This window comes from Schistocerca serialis, chromosome 1 (genome assembly GCF_023864345.2).
Source record: "Schistocerca serialis cubense isolate TAMUIC-IGC-003099 chromosome 1, iqSchSeri2.2, whole genome shotgun sequence".
Taxonomy (NCBI): domain Eukaryota; kingdom Metazoa; phylum Arthropoda; class Insecta; order Orthoptera; family Acrididae; genus Schistocerca; species Schistocerca serialis.
In genome coordinates, this window is record NC_064638.1 from 661,819,248 (window position 1) to 661,831,730 (window position 12,483).

The window sequence follows — 12,483 nt, forward strand, 5'->3', positions numbered from 1 at the left end:
GTGCAATGCTTCTGAATCAAGCAACTCAAGATGTATTCTACTTTCTGGAAACAGTAAAAATAAAAAAAAATGTTTATATGAATCAATAATGTGAAGCATTTGTTGGCGAGATGCAGAATCAGGGGAAATGACAAAGCAAAACAGATGATGACTTGAAGCCATGCGAATGGCCATTTTGAGAAGTTGGAGAGTTTAACTCGTAGAGGAAGAAGAAAACTGTGCTTTGTGGAGAACTTCCAGTTGGAAGAATGGGAATTAAGATCAAAACTTCATTGTTCATTTACGTCCCATTAAGGTCACATTCATCACCATCATTTAAGACACTCTCAAAAGTCATGTATGCAACTTTTAGTTTTCCACTGTCCTGAATGTGCAGATCATGAATATGGTATAGAAAGCTGAAGCTCTTATTACCTATTGATAAGCACATCCTGAATCTCAACCTCTAAAGTTACCTTACTTCCACCCTCTGTATTGGGGTCAACGCTTTCAGACCTGATGCGCGCTCGCTCTCTCTCTCTCTGTCTCACACACACAGGAAAGAAATTTTTTTTACGTATCAAAGCTCGTAAGTGATTTATTAATGATTTTAAATGCAAGGTTTGTACAAAAATATGTACCCATTTTTAAAACATACTTTATTCACTTATCTTCATTTCATGGACTATAATAGCCAATTACAAAATACTTTCTATTGCAATAAATAGAAAATGATCATTCAATGATTACCATTCAAAATAACAATAAAAATAACCAATTATACAGTGAACCAACCACATCTGTGTATTCTGGTGGTCACGAACTGCTGCACACTGCCACAAGCTGCTGTGCACTGCTGCACTGACTTGCTGATATTTTCATAGTGATGCTCAACAGTTGGGAGCACTTGAACATTATGAAAATGCTGAACATTCACAAATGTGTACCTCAGGTTTCCATTGGGAAAAAATACATCTGTTGCGGCTAAGATAATGTAAAAGTTACACAATTGTAGTCAGAGGGTCTGAAAGGCTTAAAATGAAGTGTACAGCACTCTCCTTGATACAGTTGAAGAAATGGAGCAATACAGTCTTGTCAAGATAAACAGTATCATCCAAGGATGTTTGAAGGAAATTATGACTGAGTGCAGTATTGCATCCAGACAGAGTACAATACATGGAACTTCAATGATACGAGTGGACTGTAAACTGTATAATGTAATGTGCTGAAGCAGTACGGTATTTGTGTTAAGTTAGACCATGGATGAAAATTTGAACTGAATTAGGCAGAGACTTTGTGAAAAAGTTTACATTTATATTCAGTATGACAAAATTTGATACTGAAGTCAATGTTGCATCGTAATCACACATTCACAAGTATCTCGCCAATAAATTATTTACAGACCCTGTTTAACAGAACATTTTTACTTCTATTATTGTTTACTTTCACCCATGTCAATTCTCACTACTAATTATGACACACCCTGTATACAAATTTTGTACATGGCTGCTTCTAGGAACCCTCTCAGCCTGGTGTCCCAAGTGGCCACTTGGACCTTAAACTAGCCCTGCCCAAAACAAATGTAAAGCTGCATGTGATGTTATCAAGATCCAGCTGGGTAGAAGTAGTCTACATCTACATCAATACTCTGCAAACTACTACAGTGTGTGGTAGAGGGTACTTTGTGTACCAATGTCACTGACAAATGGTTTGCGGGAAGAACAGTTGCTGTTAAGCCTGCAATGTAAGCTCAAATCTCTATAATCGTGCATTCATGGTCTTTTGTGGTATATACCTAGGAGGAAGCAGTATGTCAATTAAGTCTTCTAGGAATGTACACTCTTGGAACTTTAACAGTAAACCACACCATGATACGAAGTGCCTCTCTTGCAGTGTCTGCCACTGGAGATGGCTGAGCATCTCTGTGACACTTTTACACTTACTAAATGAACCTGTACCAAAATGCACTGCTCTTCTTTGGATCTTTTCTACTTCCTCTATCGATCCTGTGTGGCACAAGTCACACAGTGATGAGCAGTATTCAAGTACTTGTCGAACGGGGTTTTTATAAGCTACCTTCTTTGTGGGTCGACTACATTTCTTGAAGATTGCTCCAATGAATCTCAGTCTGGCATCTGCCTTACCTGCAATTAGTTTTACGTGGTCATTCCACTTTAAGCCACTCTGTATGCATACTCCTTGATATTTTATGGATGTCATTCTTCCCTTGATTGTTACGCAATCATAAAACACAGGTTCTTTCTGCCTATTTACACAATATGTTGCATTTGTTTATGTCGAAGGTCAATTGCCAATTCCTGCACCAAGCGTTGATCCTCTGCAGTTCTTCCTATATTTCACTACAGTTTTCTAGTGTTGTGATTTCTCTGTATACACCACTATCTGCTAAAATCCTCATGGAATTTCTGATGTTATCCACTAAGTGGTTTATGTATTTTGTGAAAAGTAATGGTTCAGTAACACTACACTGGTGTGCAACTACATTTACTTTTATGTGTGAAGATTTCTCTCTATTGAGAATGACCTGCTGTATCCTGTTTGCTAGACACACTTCACCCCAATCTTATATTCTGTACACTCACATTTTGTTCATTAGATGGCACTGTGGAACAATATCAAATGCTTTCCGGAGGTCAAGGAATACAGCATTAATCTGGGTGCCAGTATATACTGTTTTCATGGTCGTGTGGATGAGTAGTGTGATCTGGGTTTCACATTATCACTGTTTACAGAATCCAGGTTGATTCCTACAGAGAAGATTTTCAGTCTCCATAAATGTTATTATAATGTGAGAGTAAAACATGGGCCAAGATTCTACAACAGCCTGAGGTCAGCGATATAAGTCTGTAGTTTTGTGTGTCTATTTGACAACCCTTCTAGATAAAAGTAATGAACTGACCTTTGTTCCAATCATTAGGAATGCTTTGCTCCTCTAGAAACATACAGTTCGCTGCTGTTAGAAGAAGAGCAAGTTCTTTTGCACACACTATGTAGAATCTTATTGGTACCCTGTCAGATACAGTGGTTTGTCCTCTGTTGCGCTTTCTCAGTTGCTTTTCTATCCCATAGTCACTTGTTTCAGTTCATATCATTTTGACATTTGTTCGATGTGATTTTCTCAGGGAAACTGTTTTGGAAAAATATGTTTAGTGTTTTGGTTGTATCTGTGTCATCCACTATTTCGATGCCATTATGGTCACAGAGTGTACGCACTTCTTAGGATCTTCTGTCAGGTCCATAGATAGATGACAGCAAAAATGCTTTCTCTGATGTTGATTTCACTTCAGATGACTTCAATAATGGATAGGTTAAAGTTAGATATAGTGGGAATTAGTGAAGTTCGGTGGCAGGAGGAACAAGACTTTTGGTCAGGTGAATACAGGGTTATAAATACAAAATGAAATAGGGGTAGTGCAGGAATAGGTTTAACAATGAATAAAAAAAATAGGAGTACAGGTAAGCTACTACAAACAGCATAGTGAACACATTATTGTGACCAAGATAGACACGAAGCCCACGCCTACCACAGTAGTACAAGTTTATATGCCAACTAGCTCTGGAGATGATGAAGAAATTGATGAAATGTGTGATGAGATGAAAGAAATTATTCAGATAGTGAAGAGAGACGAAAATTTAATAGTCATGGGTGACTGGAATTTGATAGTAGGAAACGGGAGAGAAGGAAACGTAGTAGGTGAATATGGATTGGGGGGAAGAAATGAAAGAGGAAGCCGCCTGGTAGGATTTTGCACAGAGTTTAACTTAATCATAGCTAACACATGGTTCAAGAATCATGAAAGAAGGTTGTATACATGGAAGAGGCCTGGAGATACTGGAAGGTTTCAGATAGATTATATAATGGTAAGACAGAGATTTAGGAACCAGGTTTTAAACTGTAAGACATTTCCAAGGGCAGATGTGGACTATGACCAAAATCTATTGGTTATGAAATGTAGATTAAAACTGAAGACACTGCAAAAGGTGAGAATTTAAGGAGATGGGACCTGGATAAACTGACTAAACCAGAAGTTGTACAGGGTTTCAAGCAGAGCATAAGGGAACAATTGACAGGAATGGGGTAAAGAAATACAGTAGAAGCAGAATGGGTAGCTTTGAGGGATGAAGTAGTGAAGGCAGCAAAGGATCAAGTAGGTAAAAAGACGAAGGTTAGTAGAAATCCTTGGGTAACAGAAGAAATATGAATTTAATTGATGAAAGAAGAAAATATAAAAATGCAGTAAATGAAGCAGGCAAAAAGGAATACAAATGTCTCAGAAATGAGATCAACAGGAAGTGCAAAATAGCTAAGCAGGCATGGCTAGAGGACAAATGTAAGGACGTAGAGGCTTATCTCACTAGGGATAAGATAGATACTGCCTACGGGAAAATTAAAGACACCTTTGAAGAAAAGAGAACCACTTGTATGAATATCAAGAGCTCAGACGGAAACACAGTTCTAAGCAAAGAAGGAAGGTGGAAGGAGTATATAGAGGGTCTATACAAGTGCGATGTGCTTGAGGACAATATTAGGGAAATGGAAGAGGATGTAGATGAAGATGAAATGGGAGATATGATACTGCGTGAAGAGTTTGACAGAACACTGAAAGACCTAAGTCGAAACAAGGCCCCCGGGAATAGACAACATTCCATTAGAACTACTGATAGCCTTGAGAGAGCCAGTCTTGACAAAACTTTACCATCTGGTGAGCAAGATGTATGAGGCAGGCGAAATACCCTCAAGAAGAATATAGTAATTCCAAACCCAAAGAAAGCAGGTGTTGACAGATGTGAAAATTACCGAACTATCAGTTTAATAAGTCACAGCTGCAAAATACTAAAGCGAATTCTTTACAGACGAATGGAAAAACTGGTAGAAGCCGACCTTGGGGAAGATCAGTTTGGATTTCACAGAAATATTGGAACACTTGAGGCAATACTGACCCTACGACTTATCTTAGAAGATAGATTAAGGAAAGCCAAACCTATGTTTCTAGTATTTGTAGACTTAGAGAAAGCTTTTGACAATGTTGACTGGAGTACTCTCTTTCAAATTCTGAAGGTGGCAGGGGTAAAATACAGGGAGCGAAAGGCTATTTACAATTTGTACAGAAACCAGATGGCAGTTATAAGAGTCGAGGGACACAAAAGGGAAGCAGTGGTTGGGAAGGGAGTGAGACAGGGTTGTAGCCTATCCCCGATGTTATTCAATCTATATATTGAGCAAGCAGTAAAGGAAACAAAAGAAAAATTCGGAGTAGGTATTAAGTACCACGGAGAAGAAATAAAAACTTTGAGGTTCGCCGATGACATTGTAATTCTGTCAGAGACAGCAAAGGACTTGGAAGAGCAGTTGAACGGAATGGATACCATCTTGAAAGGAGGATATAAGATGAACATCAACAAAAGCAAAACGAGAATAATGGAATGTAGTCGAATTAAGTCAGGTGATGCTGAGGGAATTAGATTAAGAAATGAGACACTTAAAGTAGTAAAGGAGTTTTGCTATTTGGGGAGCAAAATAACTCTTGATGGTCAGAGTAGAGAAGATATAAAATGTAGACTGGCAATGGCAAGGAAAGTGTTTCTGAAGAAGAGAAATTTGTTAACGTCGAGTATAGATTGAAGTGTCAGGAAGTCGCTTCTGAAAGTATTTGTATGGTGTGTAGCAATGTATGGAAATGAAACATGGACGATAAATAGTTTGGACAAGAAGAGAATAGAAGCTTTCGGAATGTGGTGCTACAGAAGAATGCTGAAGGTTAGATGGGTAGATCACATAACTAATGAGGAGGTATTGAATAGAATTGGGGAGAAGAGAAATTTGTGGCACAACTTGACTAGAAGAAGGGATTGGTTGGTAGGACATGTTCTGAGGCATCACCAATTTAGTACTGGAGGGCAGTGTGGAGGGTAAAAATCATAGAGGGAGACCAAGAGAGGAATACACCAAACAGATTCAGAAGGATGTAGGTTGCAGTAGGTACTGGGAAATGAAAAACCTTGCACAGGATAGAGTAGCATTGAGAGCTGCATCGAACTAGTTTCTGGACTGAAGACAACAACAACAACAACAACGACTTCAATACTTACATGAGTAATTTTCTTTATATAGTGCACTGCTGAACTTATAAAGAAGAATCCTACACTTCTCCACCTCATAATTCAGGTCCAAAAACTATAGCTAAGGGAGTCTCAGGATCGACGGAGCCTCTGGTTGATGTTCTCTACTCACCTCCCAACCAAAGTTACCTTATCAATTCTGGGTACAATACTGTACAGTGTAAGCTCTGCTCACACCATACAAATGAGGCCAACAATCTTTACCACTTTTGCCAGCCACTTTTACAGGCAGACAGTGTCTCAGAAACCAAATGAGAGCCATCATTGGTCCCAACATGAGCCACAACTTGAAGATGACTACACCCTTGACAGCCACGGGTAGAGAATACTCAACATCTCAGGTGGGGCAAGCCAGCAGACATACCAAGCACACATCGGACTTCTTTCCTGTCCTGGATGCTATTTCACTATAAGTGGCTCCATAACAGGCCTAACATTGGAGCTCCCAATAACTGGAAAACCTCTCCTCCCATGTGCCTTCATGTTGAAGGACTGGCCTCTTATTCACTTGCAGGGTGAATGTGTGAGGCCAGATGGCCCACTCCCCACTCACCTTCCATTTCAAGTTATGTGTATTGTTACATGCTGTTCCCCTGCTTTGGGTATGCTTGAAGGTGCCTTGACAACAGAGCCCCCGTGGGTAAAATAAGTGGCACAAGAGATGTCCCATGCAAGGTACTAGTTTCTACACACACACACACACACACACACACACACACACACACACACACACACCAAGACAGCAGTTTGAAAATGGCTGACCATGGTCAACAGCATCTTCAGCTGTTTGTAAACTAAAGTCAGCCTCTCCTGCATCCGCACACAACATGGCGCACACTCCCTATCCATCCTTCTCCTAAAATTGACAGAAGCTCCTAAGGAAATATTAAACTAAATGCTCTGTACAAACACAAAAAATGGCTGCTGCTGCTGCTGGAGCTGCTCCCTCCTAGATGGTTGTTGCTGTACTGGTTATTTGTAAACGATTTGCAAAACTCAAAGTGAATCAGGTGACAGTAGTGCTAGTAGCAGAATGAAGCTACACTAGAAAGTTAGATCACACAAAAGCTGATGCATAAGAGTTACTATTGTTTATTTATGTTGTATGTAAAGAATGTGTCATGTGGCAGACAAATTTTAGTTTGATTCATTAATAGTAATGGCTGACTGCAGAGTATCACATCTTTCTGAGGTGAATGTATATATCTGTGTATGTGTGGAGGGGGGGGGGGGGGGGAGGGGGGGGTCGGCACCCGCACACTTGCGAACATGTGCATTGATATTATTGTACCATATCTATTTCACACGTATCAATATGCTTAAAGAGGGATAACAAATAAATGTAAAAATGGAGCAGTCATTTATTGCAGCGTAAGTCAGTTCCATGGCTTGAATGGAAGAGAGCAAGTTTTACATTATGAATAAAGCATAAATATTAGTACTGATTCAGACAATTTAAGTAAAATGCATTATCATTATATGTTACTGACTTAGAAACCTTTTAGGCTTATGCTGAGAATTATGCTGAAGAATGAGCTCTAAAAAGTGCTCTCTCTTTTTATCAACATCTTAGATGGGCTTCATAGGGATGGCATATAAGACTTATAGTGGTATTTTGTTTTGTTTCAGTTGTTATTCATCCATCGTATCGCAAACAAGGTCTCGGCAAGGCACTCATGAATGCATCAGAGAATGAAGCTCAAAAGTAAGCTTAGAACAAAAACGTCTTATTTGTAAAACACAATGAAATATTTTTAAAATATATGTTTGCTCTGTTCCAGGCTCGGTCTTCATACAGTCTATTTATCAACTATCGACCAACAAGGTTTCTACCTGAAACTTGGATACACAGAATGTGCTCCAGTTTCAGTTTATGGCTGTCCTATAGCAAAGTGGAATTCATCACATACTATGGTCCACAACAACATGCTCAGTGACCTAGAACTGCAAAACGAAGTTTCACCATTAGACAGCAGAACTCTAACAAAAGATACTGTGCCACTACAGCATGAAGCTACTTCACTACTGCCATGTCAACTACCGCCCCCTACTCCTCCTCCTCCTCCACCACCACCACCACCACCACAGTCATTACCTTTGGCACCGACACAGAAACAAAGAAAGACTTTTATGAAAAAAGTACTTTAATATGTGTTACAATAAGAAACTTAAAATGTTTATTGTGAGGTCCAGGTATACATGACAACATACAATAATTTACTATTTTTACAAATCTTGTATTTTCATAATGTTAAAGCACTGCTGATGCAGATCTCCATGCTATTCTGTCCTGTGCGAGCCTCTTCATCTCCAAATAACTGTTGCAACTAACATCCTTCTGAATCTGCTTACTGTATACATCTTTTGGTCTCCTCCTACTATACCCTCCCCTCCCCCCCCCCCCCCCCCCCCCACACACACACACACACTCACTTCCATCAAATACTAAACTGGTGATCCATTTTGTCTCAGTTGTGCCACAAATTTCTTGTCTCTCCAATTCTATTCAGTACCTCACCATCACTTATGTGATCTACCCATATAATCTTCAAGATTCTTGTGGAGCACCACATCTTAAAAGCTTCTATTCTCTTTTTATCTAAACTGTTTTATCGTCCAATTTCACTTTCATACATAGCTACACTCCATACAAATACCTTCAGAAAAGACTTCCAAACACTTAAATGTATATTTGACATTAACAAATTTCTCATTTTCAGAAATACTTTTCTTGCTATTGCCTGTCTACATTTTATATTCTCTTTATGTCAGCCATCATCAGTTATTTGTTTCCCAGAAAGCAAAACTCATCTACTATTTTTAGCATCTCGTTTCCTAATCTAATTCCCTCAGCATCACCTGACTTAATTCGACTACATTCCATTATCCTTGTTTTGCTTTTGTTGATGTTCATCTTATATCCTCCTTTCAAGACACTGCCCATTCCATTCAACTGCTCTTCCAAGTCCTTTTGCTGTCTCTGAGAGAATTAAAGTGCCATTAGCAACCCTCCAAGTTTTATTTCTTTTCCCTGAACTTTAATTCCTACTCCAGATTTTTCTTTCACTTCTTTTACTGCTTCCTCAAAGTACAGATTGAATAACATCAGGAATAAGCTACAATCTTGTCTCACTCCCTTCTCAACCACTGCTTCCCTTTCATGTCCTTTGGCTCTTATTAATGCCATCTGGCTTCTGTAAAATTTGTAAAAACAGCCTTCCACTCCCTGTATTTTACTACTCCTACCTTTAGACTTGCAAAGAGAGTATTCCAGTCAACATTGTCAAAAACTTTCTGTAAGTCTACAAATGATATCAACATAATTTTGCCTTTCCTTAACCTATCTTCTAAGACAAGTCATAGGGTCAGTATTGCCTTGCGTGTTCCTACATTTTTTCAGAATTCAAACTGATCTTCCCCGAGGTAGGTTTCAACTGTCGATACTGAAATATGAACTTTGTAGAGTTGTTTAGTTCCATGACCTGGTATCATTAAGGTCATTCTGTGACGTAGGTTACTGGAAGGAACAAAGTGTCAGAAACCATGGAACATTTATGAACCACCACCTCATGAACTAGAATCATGTTTCAACCCATGTGCTCTGTCTTCTGATGCATTCAGAATGTGATACGAAGTACACGTATTGAACACATTACTGTGATACCATATGTTATCATGATGTTAATAATACATATACTTTACTTTCTCGCAAATATTCTAATAGCACAGATTTCACTATTTGACTATGTAAATTATTCATTTGTATTTTATGTCAGTGGCTTAAAGGTCAATAAGATGCAAGACAATTCTTTTGAGGATTTAAAAAAAAGAATCCCATTTCCTGGTTACACAAAAAAAAAATTACATCTAACAGAAAGACATGATATTGGAAACTCCATAAGTGGGAAGGATCCATCTATGCAATAACTGTATGAATACTTCCTGTATGTTCACAGAATTATCTGAAAACACAGATTAACAAGAGTCAGAGCTTAGATATCCACTATTTATATCCTGGCAGGTGATAATTTTCAATAGTTGTTGGACTTTTACTCATTCTTAAATGACAAGAATTATGATAGTTCAGAGTTGTTTGTTGTATGTCCTTTGCTGTGTTTCTTATCTTCGCTCTTTTAACATGACTTCCTAATGATTTATTTCACTGCTTCTTCTTTCATCTCATTTTCCCGTTCAAATAAAATCCTTATGGGTATTGCCTGCGCCATTTTGAAACACTAAAACCAACTATAAAAGCACTGTTTCGACTGTGTTTGCAGCATTTATTGTCATGGCAATGAATTACTACCTAAATGGCAGCATTAACAGGGCTCTGTACCAGTTGAAATCTTTAAATTTTCAATTTTTGTTTTTGTCACTGATCACCTACAAAATTTTACCTTTCCAAATATATTATTGCCCTATTTTTGGTTTATTCATTCATTTAAACAAAACACTGTGTGGTGGTGACCATTTTTCAAGAATCTGAACAAATGAAGGAGGTAAGATTTGTCAGTTATTTAAGAGATGGGGATTTAAAATTTTTCAAAGCAGTTGTGGAAGAGAAGCCATATGAAGAAAATGTAACTACCATTAAACTGAAGTGTATAGGTCATGTATAAAAGCAAATGGAATACAAAGCTGTGACGACTGAAAATTGCATACAAGGGAAAGAAACTGCAAGGTGGCAGAGCATTGTATATAAGAATAGACTCACGGATATAATCCATGTTACTATGGTATAGCAATCAGGCAAAATGTTTGTAGTGTAGAAGACATGAGAAAAGTTGTATGGGCAATTTTGTTTCACACCTCTCCAAAGGCCGATAAACCCATTCATAGCCTATGACCTCTATGAAGTGATTCATGGTGCAAATACAACAGAGCACAGCGAAATTGTGAGAAATTTATTCACATACCAACAATAACTTTTGACAAAGTGGAGGTCTTGGAAGAAACTTTCAGAGATTTGTCAGATGTAAGACTATTGAAAAATTGTCTTCCTGGCTACATACAGTTCCTAATGAGTCCACCAACAGCTTAATCCCCAATATAGTGCTTGTGTCATTTAGTACACTGCATTTTGATGTCTTAGTTGCAGTGACAACTTTGTGAAGGAAGTATTGTAAGGTTTGAAGTCCTGAAAAGACTGCTGCAAATTGTTAGTCTTTTCACAATGAAACAAATGTTAAATTTAGATAACAATAGAGTCAGGGCATCAGAGAGATCTATTAGATAACTTGAAATGAGGGCAAGACAACACACATGAACAGGAAAAAGGGCATTGCAAGATGAGATGGAAGAGGAAGCAGACAATCCAGATGCAGACAACCCATCTTACAGAGCTAGAATGCATTGAAAACTTTAGTGACTGTTTCCCCTAAGTTGCATCTTTTAAGAACAAAGTGTACTTTTTCTCAGTGTCTACTTACCAGGATTTGTTCAAAATTACAGGATACACCTATTATTGCAGTTCGCCTTATTTTCTGGCAATTTGACAGCTCAAAATGGATGATTCACAGTTCATCATATTAGTGCCAAAACATTCAAGCTGTTATAGTTCTTGACATCAAGAAAAAGATACTAATGTCAGGGATAGTGTGTGTGTGTGTGTGTGTGTGTGTGTGTATTGGAGGATACTACCATGTAATTATAATACTTATTTTATTATGAGAATTTAATTATAATTTATCAATAAGATAACATTAAAATAAGGCTTTTCATTCCTGTCGATCTATTTGGGATACTCGTTTCATTTCCCAATAGATATCTCCCATCTTCTTTTACCAACAGTTTCACTACTAATATTAATGAAGTTTCTGTCACTGTGCTGACTGTCAAGAAGTCTCAAATAACAAGAAAAGGAGATTTTGCCTCAATATCTCAATGGGAAGAAAAGTTACAGATGTTACCTAAACAACAGAATACTGTCTCCTTTATAAACTATCATTTGTCAAAAATCTCTTTTCAATATCATGAACAAAGTGTAGCCGACAATACATGGGCCATCATGTGTACTATTTATGTGTTGATCACTTCTTTCTGCTGTCACCCATTTGTGCTGTGCATTCTCCCCTCCCCCAAACTCACTCTCTCTCTCTCTCTCACACACACACACACACACACACACACACACACAGTGTTCTTGAAAGATATTGATAATATATATGCATTTCTAGCAAAATATTAAAAAAAAGAATCTCTGGCTGTCATTGAATTAATAAGGAATTCCTGTCAAATATTGTACTAGATGTCTGCACATCAGCTTTGTTACAAAATTTTACAGCTTCAGTATCACAATCCTTTCCTATCAGTGACAATATTACATAGTGGAGAAATGCACCTAATGATAGAGTCACTGAAAAT

At 38.0% G+C, this 12,483-nt stretch overlaps 1 protein-coding gene across 10 annotated transcripts in view; it reads left to right on the plus strand.

The window, feature by feature from the left end:
• The window catches only part of LOC126479634 (N-alpha-acetyltransferase 80), a 149,111-nt gene extending 136,916 nt beyond the window's left edge, over nt 1–12,195 (plus strand). For 5 of the 10 annotated variants that reach the window (XM_050103800.1, XM_050103801.1, XM_050103806.1 and 2 more), the window contains 2 exons: nt 7,750–7,825; nt 7,902–12,186. In XM_050103800.1, coding sequence (XP_049959757.1) covers nt 7,750–7,825; nt 7,902–8,268 — 443 coding nt within the window. In that variant the 3' untranslated portion in view covers nt 8,269–12,186. Of the gene's footprint in view, nt 1–7,749; nt 7,826–7,901 lie in introns of all 10 variants that reach the window. The other 5 variants (XM_050103807.1, XM_050103810.1, XM_050103808.1 and 2 more) reach the window with 2 other exon arrangements.
• Nucleotides 12,196–12,483: the final 288 nt, after the last annotated feature.